At 50.2% G+C, this 20,294-nt stretch overlaps 1 protein-coding gene across 2 annotated transcripts in view; it reads right to left on the bottom strand.

The window, feature by feature from the left end:
- Positions 1-20,294, bottom strand: part of GDAP1L1 (ganglioside induced differentiation associated protein 1 like 1) — a 33,465-nt gene that overhangs the window by 10,580 nt on the left and 2,591 nt on the right. For both annotated transcript variants that reach the window (XM_031656784.1, XM_003904712.4), the window contains exons 2-5: positions 12,590-12,782; positions 11,220-11,393; positions 6,519-6,616; positions 5,269-5,383 (exon numbers count right to left, since the gene is read on the bottom strand). In XM_031656784.1, the coding sequence (XP_031512644.1) occupies positions 5,269-5,383; positions 6,519-6,616; positions 11,220-11,393; positions 12,590-12,695 (493 nt within the window). In that variant the 5' untranslated portion in view covers positions 12,696-12,782. The remainder of the gene's footprint in view (positions 1-5,268; positions 5,384-6,518; positions 6,617-11,219; positions 11,394-12,589; positions 12,783-20,294) is intronic.

The following is a 20,294-nucleotide window of genomic DNA, read 5'->3' as shown; positions in this document are numbered from 1 at the left end:
AATCTCCAAATTCTGACCTCTCCTTTGAGAGTCAGGCTGGAATATCTAGTGGTTTCTGTGACATCCTCTCTTGGGTGTCACAAACTCACTGTCTCCCAAACGCCTAGGCTAGAGTGCAGTGGCACAATCTCAGCTCACTGCAACTTCCGCCTCCCAGGTTCAAGCAATTCTCCTGCCTCAACCTCCCAAGTAGCTGGGACTACAAGCACACGCCACCATGCCCAGCTAATTCTTTGTATTTTTAGTAGAGATGGGGTTTCACCGTGTTAGCCAGGATGTTCTTGATCTCTTGCCCTCGTGATCCACCTGTCTTGGCCTCCCAGAGTGCTGGGATTACAGGCATGAGCCACCATGCCTGGCCCAGGAGTTACCTTTGATTCCCTTTACCTCACTGCCAACCCCCATGTAAATTCCTGCTCATTTTATCTTCAAACTACCTCTCAAGTCCATTCACACCTCACCATCTCCACTGCAACCATCTCGGTCCACGCCAACATCATCTCTCACCTGAGCTACTGCACCGGCCTCCCCTCTGTCTCCCTTGAAGTCCATTTTCACACAGCCATTGGAATCCTCTCAAATATAAAACTAGAACTACTCAGCCCCATGGAGACTGCAAACAGGGCCACGAGTCCCTCCCATTCCTGTACACATGCCACTTTGCAATGTGTGCATCTTGATGGCTTTGCTCCTCCTGCTATCTAAGACTCATGGTTTTTTTCCCAAAGACTGCAAGCTCCGTGAGAGCAAGAATGATGTCTGGATTTTGCTCATTAATTTATCCCCAGGACCTAGCATCTAGGAGATGTTCAATAAATATTTGAATAAATGAATGAAAAAGAATGGTGATAATAATAATTTTTAGAACATTTCACCTTGAGCTGGGCACTTTGCAAAGTAATCAACATTTACTGTCTTAAATTTGCTGGCCCGAAATGCAGGAATGAGGTCAGCCATTCCCCATGTGTGAGAGGCAAGCCATCCCAGCTAAGCCGAGCCCACACTGCCAAGCCACATATCATGAACAAATAAAAGGCCCTTCTTTTATGTCACTCAGATTTGGAATGGTTTGTTATACAGCAGAAACTAACTGATATAATCCCCTCCTCAAAGCCCTCCAGAGACTTCCCATTGTACTTAGTATAAAATCCAAACTTGTAAATGTAGACTCTGAGGCCCATGATCTCACTTCACCCAGTGCAGCTCTCCCCTCATTCCCACCACTGTCCCCAGGACTCCCCACGCAGCAGCCCGTTTCTGAAGAGTTACCAGTTCTCTCCCACTCCATGGCATCCCTCAGTCTGGGTCATATCTTCCCTGATTCTTCTCTAGGCTGCTTCTCATCCGTCAGGTCTCACTTTGAATATCACCTTCTCAGGGAAACTTTATCCACTTAATCCTGTTCATTTACCCTCAATCTTAACACTTATTGCTGTGTGCACTTCTGTGTTTACTTATGGGATTATTTGACTTAATGTCTTTTTCCTCTGTAAGACTGCAAACTCCATGAAAGCAATAATGAGATCTGAGTTTTACTCATTAATTTATCCCCAGGACCTAGCATCTAGTAGGTGTTCAGTAAATATTTGATTAAACGAATGAAAAAGAATGGTAATAATAATTATTTTTAGAACATTTTACCTTGAACTAGGCACTGTGCAAAGTACTCAACATTTACTATCTTAACAAATCCTCCACCAGCAATCCTGCTATGACTTTGATTCTATTATTATCAATATTTTATAGATGAGCTCAGAGAGGTGAAGTGAATTCCACAAGGTCACAGAGCTAGGTAGTGGTTGATCAGGAATCTGCATCAAAGCCATCTGGCTCCATGCAAGGGGTCTCAACTGTGACATTAAAATCCCTTCCAAAACTGGGCTGTGCCCACAAGAGAAGAAATGAAAGGCATACAAGTGTTTCACCCAGTCAGGTTCAGGGAACCTGGATGAGCAACAGAGGCCATGTGGGCCCAACCAGTCAGACCTTTAAAATCCATAACCACTTCCCTGGGGCTTCTGCTACCTCCCCCAGCCCCAGAGGGATGCAAGGACACCTCTCCATCTTGAACAACCCCACTTATCTCACCATGGGACAGTGCAGTGCTGTCTCCTCTCAGAAGACCTCAGGACAGGGGTCAGCCGCAGGATCCCAGTCTAGGAATCTCACAAGGAATGCATGTCTGAGGCTATTCTCCAGAATCATCCACCCTAGCCTCCATCCAGGTCAGACCCTGTGTCTCTCTGGATCACAATATATATGGACACTTCTGTACTGTGTGCCCAGCACTGTGCTAAGCCCCTTACATGCATTTGCTCATTGGTCCTCGCAGCAGCCCTGGGACGTAGGCACTCATGCTATCACCCTCCACCTTTTTTTTTTTTCTTTTCGAGACAGAGTCTCGCTCTGGTGCCTAGGCTGGAGTACAGTGGTGTGATCTCGGCTCACTGCAACCTCCGCCTCCTGGGTTCAAGTGATTCTCCTGCCTCAGCCTCCCACATAACTGGGCTTGCAGGTGCCCACTACCATGCCTAGGCAATTTTTTGTATTTTTAGTAGAGATAGGGTTTCACCATATTGGCTAGTCTGGTCTCGAACTCCTGACCTCAAGTGATCCACCTGCCTCAGCCTCCCAAAGTGTTGGGGTTACAGGCGTGAGCCACCGCGCCCAATCTGTCACCCTTTTATAGAACAGGAAAGAGCCCAGAGCTAGTGCTTCCTCATCTGTTAAACAGGATCCTCATCTGTTAAACAGGATCGCTGGTATTACCCACCTCCTGGGATTGTTACGGGGATTGAGTGAGTTGAAATCTGTGAAACACTTAGAACAGTGCCTGACACACAGTAAGGTCTATTAAATACATAGATTTTTCTGGGCTGGATTGTGACCCTCCCAAAATTCACATGTTGAAGCCCTAAGCCCTAGAATAAGGTTGTCCAACTTGCAGCCCGCAGGCCACATGCAGCCCAGGATGGCATTGAATGTGGCCCAAAACTCATTCATAAACTTTCTTAAAACATTCTGATATTTTTTTTGCGATGTTTTTAAAGCTTATCAGCTATCGTCAGTGTTAGCATATTTTATTTGCGGCCGAAGACAATTATTCTTCCTCCAGTGTGACCCAAGGAAGCCAAAAGATTGGACACCCCTGAACTCTCAGAATGTGACTGTATTTGGAAACAGAGCTTTTAAAGGGATGATTATCTTAAAATAGAGACCTTAAGGTGGGTCCTCATTCAATCGGACTAAAGTATTTATAGGAGGAAATTTGGACTCAAAGACACCAGGCTTGTGCAGCACAGGGGAAGGGCCATGTAAGAACACGGCAAGAAGGCGGCCACTTGCAAGCCAAGGAGAGAGGCCTCAGGAGAAACCCACCCCAAGGAACCTTGATCTGAGATGTCTAGCCTCCAGCTCTGTGCGACAATAGGTTTCTGCTCTTTAAGCCCCTCAGTCTGTAGTATTTTGTTATGGAAGTCCTAAGAAACTAATGCATAAGTGAATAACATATACCTGATGTCCAAGGTCTCCCACCAAGAGCATGGCAGAGCTGGGACTCTGTCCCCCAAAGGCCCATCTCTGAACTACCAAGCCTTTTGGCCCCTGAGAGCCATTAACTCTGCAACAGCTCCCCTTAGCTACCATTAGTATAGAAACAGGAAAGTTCCTTTTTTTGTGTGTGTGTGATGGGGGGCGGGGACGGAGTCTCTCTCTGTCCCCCAGGCTGGAGGGCAGTAGCACAATCTGGGCTCACTGCAGCCTCTGCCTCCCAGGTTCAAGTGATTCTCCTGCCTCAGCCTCTCAGGTAGCTGGGATTACAGGAACCCACCACCCCACTCAGCTGATTTTTGTATTTTTAGTAGCGACGGGGTTTCGCCATGTTGGTCAGGCTGTTTTCGAACTCCTGACCTCAAGTGATCCACCTGCCTCGGCCTCCCAAAGTGTTGGGATTACAGACATGAGCCATTGAGCCCAGCCAAAAGTTCCCCTTTGAGATGTGTTATTATTTTTTACTCACTTAGTCATACCAGGCTTTGTTTCCAGAAAAGATTTAAGGCAGCTGGCTTTAGTATGCATGATGATGTCTCTGTTCGAGACATGAGGTCTCTGTGTGTGTCTTGTGCTTGTGGCATCAGTTGTGAGATGCTGGAAACAACACTGGACCCATCAAGAGGGAACAAGTTCTGGCCCTAACCATGATGTCTATGAGCTGCCTAACCTTGAACAACTCGCTTCATCTCTCTGAGCCTCAGTTTCCTCACCTGGAGAATGGGCGTGCCTTTAGCTGCCTTATGTATTAAACTAGTAATGGCACAGGCAGTGTGTTGAGTACATTGAATTTTCACAAGAGTCCAGCAAGAGAGGGTTAAGTTGTATTATTACCATCCCATCTTATAGATGAGGAAACTGAGGCTCCAATAGGGAAAGCAACTTGTCCAAGGTTACATAGTTCAGGCAGCAAAGCTGGAACTCTAATTCAAGTTGTTCTTACTCTAACATACATAGAGATATATATGTACACATAGTCATGCATATGCAGGAGGCTGTTGCAAATGCTCCATAAATTTGCATTGTTCAGGAGACAAGACTCACAGGTCTTAAATGGAGCAAGATGGGAAGGCTCAGAATGAGGTTTGAAGAAGGGCTGTGGCAAAGATGGTGTGTAACAGGCAAAATGGAGTGGAGTGGTATAAGAAGGGTGCTCCAGGAGGGAGGGGCTGTGGGGGCAAAAGTGTGGAGGTAGAATGAAGCTGGCATGTCCAAGTCTAGAGGCCCAGCTGGGAGCAGGAAGAGTCAAGGACAAGGAGAGTCTGGGTGAGCTTGGATGTCTGGCTGGAGCACGAAGGAGTCATAATGCATTCTTGGGCAGGGAAAGTGGGATGGTGTGGAGGGTAGTGGCCATCACTACTCTCATCATCATCTTCACCTACCTTTATTAAACACCTACTATGTGCTAAGCCCTAATCTAAGCACTCTACATGTATTATTTCACACAATGTCTCAACAGCTCTTTGAGGCAGGTCCTACTATTATCCCCATTTTATAGATGGGAAACTGAAGTTCAGAGAGGGGAGAACCTGAGCACAGTTACTCAGCTAGGAAGTGGCCAAGTTATGACTTGAACCTTAGTCTGACTCCATAGCCCATCCTCCTAACCACCTAGGGAGGTCCTCTGAGACCTTTAGGGAAAAAAGAGGCTGAGACTGGGCAGGGGCAGAGTAGGCTAGGTGGGCTGCAGCCCCCACCTCCCCCAGGGCTGGCACCCACCCTCGTTCTCCAGCTTCCTCTTCTCCAGCTCGGCCTCGATCTGGTCCAGCACCATGGCCAGCTCCCCAAGGATCTTCTTCAGGTAGCTCACATCATCGTGCTCCAAGATCTTGGCCTGGGGGCAGGACAGGGCCAAGAGAAGCTGAGTTGGCCTCAATAGAGCCAGGATGTTCAGGGATGGAAGGAGCTTTGCTAAACTTCTGCAAACCCAGCCTCCAAATACCCCCTAAGTGTATAGGATGCCCCCCTGTTTTGAAGCACCCTCATCTGGTGCCTACAACAGTCCTGTGAGCTTGACTGTCCTGCCTAGATCCCTGGTACATTCTTATACCCCAATGCTGGGAGGGCTGGTTGCTAGTGGCTCACAGTTGTCCCTTCTCTCAGCCAATAAGGAGCTGCATTGCCCACAAATACTTGGGAGGTTACCTGCCCTCACCCTCCCTCCAATAATCTGTAGCCAATGTCCCACTGATATGAGGGGATAAAAGACTGGCCCCTTACTTCAAGGTTGATCACCTTTGTGGTGCCATTTGTGCTCCAGAGATTCCTGTGGAATCAAATGAGGCTTAGCTGCTTCCTCTTCCTTATCCCTCCCATCCCTCTGAGGTCCCCCTCAGAGCAATCCTTCAATACCTCCTTTTCCCAAGAACCCCTGTTCAGTGCTCTGCATTTATTTTTATTTATTTATATATTTATTGTAATTATTATTATTTGAGACAGAGTCTTACTCTGTTGCCCAGGCTAGAGTGTAATGGCCCGATCTCAGCTCACTGCAACCTCTGCCTCCCAGATTCAGGCAATTCTCCTGCCTCAGCCTCCTGAGTAGCTGGGACTACAGGTGCCTGCCATGATGCCTGGCTAATTTTTGTGTTTTTAGTAGAGACGGGGTTTCACCATGTTGGCCAGGCTGGTCTCGGACTCCTGACCTCAAGTGATCCACTCACCTCGGCCTCCCAAAGGGCTGGGATTACAGGAGTGAGCCACCATGCCTGGCCAATGCTCTGCTTTTAAAGACACAACCTAACACATGAGGAAACTGAGGCCCCAGGGCAGCAGTGGCTTACCCAAGGTCTAACAGCTAGTAAATGGCAGGGGACAGGATTGGAAAAGCAAGCCAGGGGCTTTTCCATTTCATATCATCAGCTGATCTTCTACTTAGAACTGCTTATCTTCTACTTAGCTTCTCCTCTTGTTCATTTCCATGGAGCAGCTGGTAGGGAAGGGGACTCAGCAGGCCTGGAGGTACTCACCATGAGCTTCTTCTGTTTAGAAAGGTAGGGCTCGGAGAGCTGGGGCTCCTCTTCATGGTCCAGTTTCATGAGGTCTGTGGTGGCATTGGCTAAATGTCCTGGGGAGAGAATAGGAAAGGTCCCATCCCTCTGACACCTGGGTTGCTCCCCCATCACTTCCCTTACACAACTTGAAGTAGGCCCCATCCAAACTCTGGTCAGAGGAGTAATACTGTCAACAGCCAACGCTTAGGGAGCACTGCAGGCTGCGCTATAGTGACGGATGAGATGCCATCCTGCCCTGAGCTCAGGCTGGTGGGAGAGACAGGCACATAAATCTCAGCCAATGGCTCACTCCTGTAATCCTAACACTTTGGGAGGCTGCGGTGAGAGGATCACTTGAGTCCAGGGTTCAAGACCAGCTTGGGCAACATAGCAAGAACCCATCTTTAAAAAAAAAAAAAAAGTTAGCCAGGTGTAGTGGCGCACACCATAGTCCCAGCTACTCAGGAGGTTGAGGCAGGAGGATCGCTTGAGCCTGGGAGGTCGAGGCTGCAGTGAGCTATGATTGCACCACGGCACTCCAGCCTGGGTGACAGAGTGAGACCCCTTCTCTAAAAAAAAGGCAAGATAAATAAATAATACACTTCAGCAATATTATAAAATACACATTTAAAAAAATAAAAGTAAACTCTATGGTACAGCATGATTAATCTGTAGGGAAGAATGAACGCAAGGCAGAGGGACCTAGGGGCTGCCTGCCTAGGGCACAAGGGGATGAGAAATCTCACGGAGGAGGAGACTCTACCCTTGAGGACGAGTAGTAGATGCCAGAAACCGATAGACCCGACCACAGACCTGGTCATCTTCCCTGCCTCACTGCTTCTCCCCCTGCATTCTTCCCAAATTGCAGCATCCCCTCCCCGACACAAAGCCCAGCCAGATTCCTGGATTTGCCCTCAGCTCCTCCCACTACCTCACTCCACATCAAGTCATTCCCAGGTCCTGTTGATTCTTCCTCCTCCATCTTTCTCATATTTTCTCACATTTAACCTCCTCCATTTAACTGACTCTTAGTTCAGACCCCATTAATGTCTCACCTGGATGATTTTACCCACCCTCTGCCACCTCTCCTCTCTCCCTTACGAGCCCTTCTCCCCACCCCTGCCAGAGATATCTTCTTCACACACTTGGCCATGCCACTCTCTGTTGAAAACCCATCCCTGGCTCCTCACTGCCCTCAGATAACATCCTGGTTCCTCAACTTGCCTTCAAAGAGCCTTCAGGATCCACTTCCCTCCCGCTCACCAACTCCATCTTTCACTGAGTTTCCTCAGCTGTTCCTGTCCCAAGATGTACATTTCAGCCACTCTACATGCTTGCTGTTCCCTGAATGTGCCAGATCACTCCACACCTCCAGGCTTCTGCTCGTACTACTACTTCTTCCTAAACTAGCCTTATCCTCCTTTCCTGAAAGCCTCCTTCTAGATTCAGCTAAAGATTTCCTCCTCCATGAAGCCCTTCCTGATTCTCTAGGACGTTGGCCCACTCGATGTCTTTCTTCCCCAATTTACACCCTACAGAGTTAGGCCAGGGAAAGCAAACACACTAATCAGAGCTGCCAGTCACAACTCCATTAACCTTGCTGTATGTTATGGAGCCCTCCCAGAGTTGTGCAGTCCACCACCTGCCTGCTTGCTGGACATGGAGATTTTAGTGCTAACGTAGTTATCGCTGAATGTGCATATCTCCCTCTAACACTTGAGCTTCTGGAGAGAAGTGGCTACGTCAGTATGTCAGATTCATCTTTGTTCCCTTAAAACCCAGCACAGGCCCGGCACAGAGCAGGAGCTCAGTGAGTGTTGAATGAATGAATGAAATGAATTAGTGACTTAGGTTGTTTAGCTTCTGTCCTCTGAGATTTCACCACCCACTGCCCCATCTCCTGTCCTGACACAAATCCCAGTAAACACACTCCCAGATCATTCAGCTTCAGGGCTATATTAAGTCTCATTGATGTTTTATGAATGTGAAGGTCAAGGACAGCATCTTCTTTCTTGCCTGTCACCCGTGCTGCCCATGTGGCTGGCTTTAGACTCCAGGAGGGCAGGCCAGCCCAAGAGAAGATCTGAGACTGATTAAGGGGTCGCTGCAGGCTGGCTTCTACTCCTTCTGCACTCTGGGACCTCCCACCCCTCATCGCCCAGCTGGACTAGAGTCCTGAGATCCTCTCTGCCTCCTCAGAGAATGAGGGGGAGGGAGGGAGTGGGCTGGGTCTGCTCTGGCTCAGGGCAAGATTGAGGGAGTGCCCCCAACTCCCAGAAGCCCTTGGGGACTGCCTCCAGCCCTCGGCCAGGCCCCTGCCTACCAACAGCCAGGGCCTGCCCCGTTCATTCTTCCCTCAGAGGAGAGATCTTCATAAAATGCAGATCTGACCACATCACTTCCCATCACCGTGTCTCCACTGCTCTTTGGACAAAATTCAAATTCTGCCAGACCCTTGTCCCCAGACACGCACCACGACCATTTCCACCCCACCTTGGGTTACACTTGCACCACCCTGAACTTCCTCCATTCCCCAAACACAACACACCCTGTCCTACTCCAGAATGTGAAAGAATTCTCCCTCTTCCTCCCCTTCTACCTGCTACACATCCTCGGTCGCTGCTGCATTTTGGAAGGCTTCTGTGGCTCAGAGGCTGGGGTGGACATCGTGTATGTCCACAATCTCCCTGATCTCCTGCTCATAACACTGATGGGCACCAGATTAATTATTTTTAAATGAATTTATTTTTGAGCAGGTTATACATGTATATTGTTGAAATTCAAACAATATTGAAGAATGCACTCTAAAAGTAAATTTCTGTCCTCTGCAGCTGCAGTCTCTTAGTTCTACTCCCCAAAGACACAAACTATTGGCAGCTTCTGTGTATCCTTCCAGAAATACTCCTTGCAGTGCAAGCACCTGTGTGTCCATTTAACCCCCTTCTGAGTACTAATGATAGCACACTAGATGGTTTTTTTTTTCTTTTTTTGCCCTTCACTTTTTTCCACTCACTAATGTATCTTAGGGAGCATTCCATACACCTATTAATTTTAAAAAACATCTGCACAGTATTCCATTGTATGGAAGTACCCATAACTTATTTACCCAGTTCCCAATTCGTGACAGCTGGGTTATTTCCTGCAATATTCTTGCTCTTGCCAACTACGCTGCAGTGAATACCTTTGCTCATACTTCTTGGTGCATGTGTTCAAGTGTAACTGCAGGGTAATCTCCAAGATGTGGGCTTTTTCATGTTTGACATAGAGTGCCAGGCTGCCCTCCTGAGAGCTTGTTCAAACTCACTTAGTCCTGCACTGTAATTGCCTGGTGACTTGTCTTTTCTTCCATGGAACTTGACCCTGGGATGGCAGAAGCTGTATCTATTTCTGTTTGTCCCCAGTCCCCTGCCCAGGGCCTCATAAATGTTGTTGAGGGGGCTGTCGCTGGGAGCCAGATGTATAGGTCAATCCTGAGTCTTGGTCACATACAGTGGCTCATGCCTGTAATTCCAGGACTTTGGGAGGTTAAGGCGGGCAGATCACCTGAGGTCAGGAGTTCAAGACCAGCATGGGCAATATGGCAAAACCTCATCTCTACCAAAAATGCAAAACAATTAGCCAGGCGTGGCAGCATGTGCCTGTGGTCCCAGCTACTTGGGAGGCTGAGGTGGGAGAATCACTTGAGACTGGGAGGAGGAGGTTGCAATGAGTCAAGATTGTGCCACTGTACTCCAGCCTGGATGAGAGTGGGAGACCCTGTCTCACAAAAAAAAAAAAAAAAAGAAAAGAAGAAAAAAAATATTCTGAGTCTTGTTCAATGACAGTGGTTCTCAAGGGACAGGGACAAGGGACAACTTAACACCGCCTCAACCCTGCCTTTGAACATTAGCCACGTTCCTTTGAGGAGGATGACATGACCATTTACTGAGCACCTATTATTTACTGAGAATCTTCAGGTGTCTTTTGGCTGTAGGACCCCATGGTGTTTGTTCAAAGCCTAGATCGTAGTCTGTAAACAGTTGCTGAGGGATTATCTGATTTAATCCAACATCCATTCACTGGGTGTCAGATACAAAAGGACAGGCTGTGAGCATGTCCAGGCTGGCCATTAGTACAGGACATGCTCATGGGTGACCTTCAATCCGAGACCCCACTGGGGGCCTTGTCACATCTGGGCAGCCTTCCTTGGTAATCCTAACCCTGAGGTCACTCAGTGCCCTTGGCCACCGAGCACAGCCCTGACTATCTAAGGCTGAAACTCGTACGGGGAGAACAAACCTTGTGGGGTCAAACAGCCGCATAGTCTCTGTATGGGAGGGCAGGACAAGAGTAGGGGGCAGGGGAGGGGGATGGGTGTGAGACTGGCAGACAGGAAGAGAGACATATTCTGTTAGAAACTGGGTGAATGCGATGGAAGGCTGGGAAGTCGGAGGTGAAGGGGATGGCAAGCAAGAGGCACAGAGAGAAAGAGCAAGAGTGAGAGAGAGATCAGCAGAGTCAGAAACCAACCCTGAGCACTCAGAGAGAGGCAGGGACAGACGGAGAACGCAAGAGGGAGAGAAGGAGGAGGAAGGGGAGGACAGAGAAAGGCCTGGGAGGGGGAGGACTTCCTTTGGAAGAAAGGAGTGGCAGGGAATGGGGGAAGCGGAGGGGCCGTCTCGCCGCCCCTGCACTCACTGCGGATCTCCGCCGTGGCGTACTTGGGAATCATGGAGTCGGTGGTGAGCTCGGGGTGCAGGATGCAGCCGTGTGTGTAGGCGTCCATGGGCAGCGCGTCCAGCAGCTCCCGGTACTGCAGCACCCGCGCATGCTGTGGGCTGCCCACTTCGGGCATCAGGGCCACCACGTGCTCTGTGGGCACCGCCAGGGGCTGGGCAGGGCAGCCAGAGGTGCATCTGCCCCGGCCACCTGCCCCCGGCATCCCTGAGCCCCAAGATGTCTCTGCCCAGAGGCCCCGGGCCCACCCACACTCGGGCTTGGCTGCTGGCAGACAGGGGTCCTAATGGTGGCCCGGTCATCTCTCCTCACTGGGCTCTGCCAAGCCGTCCCTGAGGGTTAGCGCCTCTCAGCTCCAGACTTGCTGCCTGGCGAGCACCTAGGCCCCAGTGTTGCGGGATTTAAGAGAAGCTGCAACCTGGGTGTTCAGTGCTTGGGTCCCCTTGACTTTTAAACTTTGGCAACCAATTCACATTCTTTTAAAACAGTGCATGTCTGGGCCCTGATGCCCTCCCAATGTCTGTCTGAGCCTCTGTAATGGGCAGTGAGTTCCTGAGCCTGATGAGGGCCTAAGTGGGGAGAGGATGGGGGGGTCTGTGAGGTTCTGGGGTATCTGGGTCCTCCCCTGTCTGCGGGGTTCTGAGGTGTCTGGGTGCTCCCTTGTCTGCAGGGTTTTGGGGTATCAGGGCCGTCCCCTGTCTGTGGGGTTTTGGGGTGTCTGGGAGCTCCCCTGTCTGCAGGGTTGTGGAGTGCCTGGGCCCACCCCTATCCACGGGGTTCTGGGGTGCTTCCCCTATCTGCAGGGTTCTGGGCTGTCTGGGACCTCCCATCTCAGGGTTCTGGGGTGTCTGGGACCATGTCTTCAGGTTCCTACGGGTTTCTAGGGAATCTATGTTCCAGAGGGAGCTGGGCCCTGCCCTTGCTCTGGAACCCCTGGGAGATCTGGACCCTGTCTGTGGGGACCTAGAGGGTGGTCTGGAGCCACTCATGCTGAAGGGGCCGTGCCTGTGACTCCAGAGCTCGGGGGAAAGGGCTATAGCCCCACTGCTCCTGGTGGGGGTGGTGTCTGGGTTGTGCCCTTACAGTACCAGGGGACGGGGAGGTCTCTGGGGTCCTTATGGATCAGTAGCCACGCCTGTGGCTCTGGGACTCTTAGGGGCATCTGAACCCTGCCTGTGGCTCTGTGGATCCTTTTTGGAGAGACTGGGACTTGCCCATGGCTCCAGTGAATTTCCCAGGCTTCCCAAAGTTCTGGGACCCTGTCTGAGCCTGTGGGGGCCCCTGGGGATCTGTGGTATGGAGTGGGCCCCTGGGTGGGGAGGCAGCCGTACCTCCTGTGAAGGTGCGCTCCACATAGTCAATGATCTGGTCATAGTCACTGATGATGTTGTCGCGGTGGATGATGACGGGCACCTCCTCGCCCAGGTTGAGCCGCATGAACCACGGCTCCTTGTGCTCGCTCTGCGGCAGGCTCACGTCCCGCTCCTCGCACACCAGGCCCTTCTCGGCGATCACCAGCCGCACCTGCAGGCGCCAGGGTCAGAGCGGGGAAGGCGGGCGGACACAGGGGACACTCTGCCCAGGTGGGGCGGGGGTGTGCGGGGAGGGAGGTCAGAGGTCACACACAGGAGGGGACACGATTGCTTTCAGCCCGTTCTTGGGCACCTGGGTTTGGGGGGGATATCTCCCAGGGGCAGGTGCCTGGTGGAGGGAGGAACGCAGTTCTGCTTGGGGGACAAAGGGCAGTGCGGCCCGGTGGCTAAGGGGCTGGATTTGACAGCTGGAAACACCTGGATAGGATTCCTGGCTGTGTGAATGTGGGCAAAGTCCTTAAACTTTCTGAGCCTCAGTTTCCTTATTTTAAAAATGAGAGTATTGACAGTACCAACCCAGTGTCTGGGACAAATGCTTGGCACTCAATTCGTGATCATCGTTATCACAGTTGAACACTCAGCCTGGCCCCAGGAGTGGATCTGGCCAGGAAATTAACAGGAACTCTTTTTTGTTTGTTTGTTTTTTTCGTTTTTTGAGACAGAGTCTCGCTCTACTGCCCAGGCTGGAGTGCAGTGGCACAATCTCAGCTCTCGGTAACCTCTGCTTCCTGGGCTCAAGCGATTCTCCTGCCTCAGCCTCCCGAGTAGCTGAGACTACAGGCTCCCACCCCTCCGCCCAGGTAATTTTTGTATTTTTAGTAGGGACAGGGTTTTCCCACGTTGGTCAGGCTAGTCTTGAACTCCTGCCCTCAAGTGATCTGGCCACCTCGGCCTCCCAAACTGCTGGGATTACAGGTGTTAGCCACCGTGCCTGGCCAGAAACTCTTATCATTGTCATAATCAATAGCTAAATTCCTCAAATTATTTGGGATACTAAGTGAGGGGAAAAGTAATTTGCCAACATTAGTCGAGCCCTTTATTTCCCCCAAACACCTTCTCATCTGGTTGCCTGGTTGGAAACTCACAATAGCCCCTACAGCGGGGTAGATTTTTTTTGATGAGAAAACTAAAGCCCAGAGAGGGCAAGTATTCTACCCAAAGTCACACAGCAATTCAGCAGCAGACTTAAAACTGGAAGCAAGGTTCTTGACTCCCAAACCAGTGCTCTCTGCCCTGAGAGCTCCTTCCAGGGAGTTCTGGGCCTGCCCCTTCCTGAGTCTTTACGTTTCTAGGGGGTCCCAGACAAACACTTGAGCTAGTAGAAGCTGCCAGAGAGCCTTGAGGCTGGGGCATGCTCCTGACCCAGCCCAATATTTCTGAGCTGGAAGACGGTTAGAGATCACCTAGTCCTATTGCCCCCTGCCTGTGGACTGAGACTCAGAAGGAAGGATGGACTTGTCCAAGATCCCCTGGCAAGATGGCAAGTGGCCCCATTCTTACGCTTTCCTCCCCACCTTCCACTCTGGTCCAGGGGAGAGGGAGGGTATCCCCAAAAGAGGAAAGGCCCATTCCCCTTGAGTATCAGTGTCTCCACCCACAGCTGAGATGGTGGTTCTTGGAACAAGTTAAGCATCCAGAACTTGACACGAGTTAAGTGGCATCATGGGCAGAACCTGCATGGCGTCGGTTCAAATCCCAGCTTTACACTTATTTGCTAGATGACTTGGCTTTACAAGTAGCTTCACTTTTTTTTTTTTTTTTTTGAGACAGAGTCTCCCTCTGTTGCTCTGGCTGGAGTGCAATGGTGCGATCTTAGCTCACTGCAACCTCTGCCTCCTGGGTTCAAGCAGTTCTCCTGCCTCAGCCTCCCGAGAAGCTGGGATTACAGGAGAGTGCCACCACACCTGGCTAATTTTTGTATTTTTAGTATAGATGGGGTGTCACCATATTGGCCAGGCTGGTCTTGAACTCCTGACCTCAAGTGAGCTACCTGTCTTGACCCCCCAAAGTGCTGGGATTATAGGCGTGAGCCACCATGCCTGGCCAACTTTACTTCTTTGTGCCTCAGTTTCTCCTTTTATCCAGTGGAAGTCCTATGGTAATTGCCTCGGAGGCCTGTTGTGAGGATTAAGTGCATTAGTCCCTGTGGAATGGTGCCTGGAACACAGTAGCGATAATGTGTCTTAGCTGCTGGTATGAGGGCAGGTTTTGGAGGCAGACAGACTTTGACTTGGAATAAGCTCTACTGCTTATTTGCTCTGTGACCTTGAGCAAGTCACTTGCTCTTTCTGATTTCTAGCTTCTGTGAAGTGAGGAATGCAAGTGTGAGGTTGAAGTGGGGTGTTGTGGAGACAGCCCCAGCATAGAAGCTTAATATATGAGTTCTAGCATCACTTATTACACACACACACCACGCACACACCCTGGTGCGTCCTAGAGGACTTCATGCCCCACCCTCACAGTGAACATAAACACCTCTTCCTGTTTAGTGGATCATGGGAAGGGAAAGGTAACTTACCCTGAAACACCCAACATTCATTCACAGACTTATTTGCTCCATTAGTCAAGAGCAGGTCCTATAGGTGGGGCGCATGGTGCAGGTAGAGACCCTGAGCTAGGAGGCAGGGACTCAAGTCCTCATCTTGGATATGCCATAGCAATGCTGTGTAACCTTAGAGCTATCGCTGCCCCTTTCTGAGCCTCCCTTTTCTTATCAACAAAACAAGGGGGCTGGATTCAGTGTTCACGGAGTGCCCCGCAGCCCTGCTGCAAGCCGACACTGCTACATTCACAACCTTGCAGGAGGCAGGAGACAGGGCTGGCTGTGCCTCCCTCCTCGGCAGTGGGAGAGAGCTTCTGATTCTGTCTGAGAGAGGTGGAAAAACTGTTGCAGAGAGTGAGCAGCCCGGGGGCAGCATCTGTTTGGGTCTGAGTGTGTGAGTGCGTGTGTATGAGTGAGCAAATATGTGTGCGTGTCTGCGTGTGCGTGAGTGTGGGTGTGCATGGATAAGTGTATGAGTAAGTGTGAGTATTCAAGGACTGTGTGAGTGTGGATGTGAGAGTGCCCATGTGTGCACATATGAGTGTGTGCCATGTGTGTGCCTGTGTCAGTGTGAGTGTGCATGCGTGGGAGCATGTATGCATGTGTATATTTGAGCTCATAGGCGACCTGTGCCCTGGAGAAGCCCAGAGTAGTGGAGACTGGAGTTTGGCTGGAGCAGAGAGCCCCCGTCTCTTGTCTTTACCTGGCCCTCCATCCTCCAGGCCAGGGTGGGACCTCCGAATGGGTGGAAACAGCCCAAACCAGGCCTTTGCCCTTGGTAGGGCCAGACGGTTGGCCTTCCATCTTGGCAGGGCACCTGCCTCCAGGGGCCACTCCCATGACCTGCCCTGGGTCTCCCTTGAAGCTGTCAGATAGGGCTGCTATTTGGGGAGGGGACTATCTTTAGAGGCCTGATAATCCTTCTTGGCGCTGCTTTGGGGTCACCCTGGCAGGCAGCCAAGGAGACTTTCACCTTTAGCAGAGCTGCAGGCCACAGCCATGTGTCACCCTGTGGAGGAGGGGGACCCAGAGAGGAAGCCAAGCCTAAGGGAAGGGCATTCAGCTACCAAGGCCATCTGCCATCTCTGCCCCCTGAAGGCTGGACAAGAGCTAGGTGGTCATCACTTAGTGTGATCAGACATCAACTATCTCTGCGTAAACGAGCTTCCCTGTGGGTGCCTGAAAATCACCCACAGTGCCTCGTTGTCATGGTCAGGCTCTGCTGCTCCTCACCCAGGCCCTTGTTTATGTGATGGGCTGGGTTGGTGTCTCTGCCTAGTCATGTAGTTGCGGTGTGACTTTGTAAAAGACACTTAGCATCTCTGACCTCAGCTTATTTCAAATTCTTTTTTTAAAAAAATTAATAGGTCTTATTTTTAGAGCAGTTTTAGATTTACAGGGTCAAATGGCTTTTTAACATAACACCTTACAGCTTGCAAATCCATCACTTTTCACCACTTGTTTATTGCCTGCCTACTATGTGCCAGGTCTTGTTGGAAACTCAGCAGTGAACGAAACGATGATCCCTGCTCTCAGGGAACTGACATGTTAGTGGGGGCAGGCAGATGATAAGCAATTTGGTCTGTCAAAAGATGGTGAGTGCTTCTGAAAAAAGAGAAAATAGAGCAGGGAAGGGGAATCTGGGTACCAAGGTATCAGGGGAGAAAGGTAGCAATTTTAATTAAGGTGGTCTATTAGGGCAGGCGTCTCAAGAAGGTGGCACTTGAGCAAAGGCTTGAAGGAAGTGAGGGAGTGGTCCACACCGGGACCTGGGGAAGAGAGCTTCAGCCAGAGGGAACAGCCAGTGCTAAGGCTCTAAGCATGTTGGACATACTCAAAAGACAGCAAGGAAGCCAGTGTGTCTGGGGCAGGGCAGTCAGGAATAGACAAGGAGGGTAGAAGCAGAAAGGGTTGCACACAGGATCTTTTTTTTTTTTTGAGACAGGGTCTTATTCTGTTGTCCAGGCTGGAGTTCAGTGGTGCAATATTAGCTCACTGCAACCTCCGCCTCCCGGGTTCAAGCAATTTTCCTGCCTCAGCCTCCCAAGTAGCTGGGACTACAGGCATGTGCCACCATACCTGGCTAATTTTTTTTGTTTGTTTGTTTGTTTGTTTTGAGCTGGAGTTTCACTCTTGTTACCCAGGCTGGACTGCAGTGGTGCAATCTCAGCTGACTGCAACCTCCACCTCCCGGGTTCAAGCGATTCTCTTGTCTCAGCCTCCCGAGTAGCTGGGATCACAGATGCGCACCACCATGCCCAGCTAATTTTGGTATTTTTAGTAGAGACGGGATTTCACCATGTTGGTCAGGCTGGTCTCAAACTCCTAACCTCAGGTGATCCGCCCGCCTTGGCTTCCCAAAGTGCTGGGATTACAGGCGTGAGTCACCACACCCAGCCTATATTTTTAGGAGAGACAGGGTTTCACCTGTTGGCCAGACTGGTCTTGAACTCCTGACATCAGATGATCTGCCTGCCTTGGCCTCCCACAGTGCTGGGATTACAGGTATGAGCCACCACACCTGGCCAGGTTGTACATAGGATCTTTTAATTCACACTCCCAGGCCAAGGGGTCCATGAATTAATTCAGAGACTCCTTGAACTAGGATGGGAAAATTACATGTTTATTTTCAGTAATCTCAAACTGACAGTTAGCATTTTCTTCAATTATGAATGTAGGCGATAAAGTAGGGTAGCGTTTAGCAGTGCCTGCAATATTGTCACCACTAGCAATCAGATATTTTCATCACTTCACAGTTGTTGCAGTTGCCTCAAAATATCATGCGCATTCATCACGACTCCAACATGACAGTTGTTATGAGACCAGCCACCAGACCGTGTTATATAAGGGGTTAATACAGAAACATAAATATTATTATATAACGCCATACTTCAATACGATTGGTTTTCATTCTAATCTAAAAATCCTATGCATTTTATTTTATTCATTTAGAAACATTATTCTGAGAAGGGCCCATACGCTTCCCCCAACTTAGGTCTTGACTCAAGTAAGGTTAGGACCCTGCAGGAGGGCCTGAGGCCATTGTGAGGACTCTGGAGTTTTCCTGGAGGGACCTGGGGAGCCACAGCAGGCTTCTGAGCAGAGAAGCAGGAGGATTCGTCTTGTTACTGTCCCCATCAGCTTTCCTCTGTGGGGATCCTCTTAGGTGAAGGGAGGCGGTAATGGTCAAGTGCAGCATGGACAAGTTGGAGGACCAGCCCTAAGAGTTTGAAAGGCAAGGGCAGGGTGGGAGAGAGACCCTTCATCCTTCACCCCTTGCTTCATCCTTCACCCCTGGCTTCTCTCCTGCCATGTCTGGGTGTCAGAACTGGCCTCTGGGAGGCCCCAGACTTGGGTCTCTTGCCCCTGGGAGCTGAAGGCTGGGCTGGGGGCCCTCCAGAGGTACATCCAAGACAGGGCAGACCCTGAGAGGAAGCAGTAAAGGAACCATGAACCAGGCTTGCTGCAGGGAGCCAGGGACAATCCTCAGAGACTCACTCTGGTGGAAATAACAGCAGTAACAGCAGCCAACTCTTATTAGCATCTCCTCTGTGCCAGGCACTATTGTAGAGCTTTACACGCATTAGATCTTAATCCCTGTGAATTCCAATGAGATTGGTACTAGTACCTCCCAGTACCCTCACTTTTAAGAAGAGGAAACAGGCATAGAGATTGTAAGTAACTTGCCCAGTCACACAGCTAGGAAGTAGCAATCTTGGTTTTTGAAAAGTGGCAGGTAGGAGGACAGATGGATGCCCCAAAGGCAGGGGGCACCGAGAGGTAGGGCAGTTCTTCCTGCCTGGGGAAGGAGGAGGGAGGCAGGCTGTATCGAACATCTGCTTCATTTCCCTCTGAGAAAACTGAGGACCAGAGAGGGTTAGGTCACACAGCCAGTTAGTGGGACTGGCAGCGCTAGAACCTTGGTCTGACTCCCTGCATTTCTGGCCCTCCTGACCTCACTCTTCCCCACAAAGGATGAGGAGGCTGGGGGCAGGAATAGCCTCAGAAGCATCCTAACATTGATCTTAGGCATTTAGAGCCTCCTTCAAACGCTGTGGCCCCAAATCATGACCTATGATAGTGCTTGAAAGCTCACTATTAACAGGCAATTATTTAAAGCATTGTGCTAAGTGTGTGAACATGCATGATATCACTCAATCTCCCCAACCCTCTCCCCCAAATATATGAGAAAGCTGCCTTAGAGAGATAAAGAAGATACTTGCACAAAGTCACATAGCTGGGAATGGCAGAGTTGGGGTTTGACTGCATGTCTGGCTGATTCCAAAATCCATGCCTTTATAACAGCACCTAGCACTTAACTGAGCACTTTCTATGTGCCACGTGCTATTCTAGGTGATTGACATGGATACATTTGCAGAATCCTTACAATGACCCTGTTGGGGAGGCACCATTAATATTCTCAATTTACAGGTGTGGATAACTGGGGCATGAGAGGTTAAGCAGCTTGCACTGGATTACCCAGCTGGTCAGTGGTAGAGCTGAGATGGAAGTCGGGCAGTCTGGTCATAGAGTCTGGGTCCTGGGCCCACACACTGTCCTCTTGCCCTCTGGGTCTGGAATGATCTCCAGATGCCCAATGGAGCCACCATCACTCCTAGACTTGGGCTATTTTTCTCCATTAACATTTCATGTGCCATTAAAGACAGGCTATTTAGATGCTTGACAATGGGGGACTGCCCTCTTTATATAATTAAGGCCCTTCAGGATTGGAGAGAAGGAAGCAAACTCACCTGCTCAGCTCCTACTCCATGCCAGGCAGTTAACATATGCCTATGTCTTCTAAAGGAATTCTGCAGGGTAGGATGTAAAATCCCCTTTTCCGGATAAGGACATTGAGGCACAGAGAGGTAAAGTGACTTGTCCAAGGTCATTCAGCCAGTAAGTAGCCAAGATGAAAATAGAACCCAGGACTATATGACTGCAGAGCCCATGCCCTTTCTGCCAAGCTACACTGCTTCTAGAATCCACCATGGGCCCCTGGGTAGGGGGAAGGCCCTGGTATGGGAGACAGAAAGATGCCCAGGTTAGCTTGGCCAGAGACTTGGTCCAAAGTGGGGCTGCAGCAGATGGTCTCATCCTGACTCCGGGGCCACCTCAGCC

This window comes from Papio anubis, chromosome 16, assembly GCF_008728515.1.
Source record: "Papio anubis isolate 15944 chromosome 16, Panubis1.0, whole genome shotgun sequence".
Lineage (NCBI taxonomy): Eukaryota > Metazoa > Chordata > Mammalia > Primates > Cercopithecidae > Papio > Papio anubis.
Note: the sequence above shows the minus strand (reverse complement) of the source record. Positions and strands in the feature narration are given on the sequence as shown.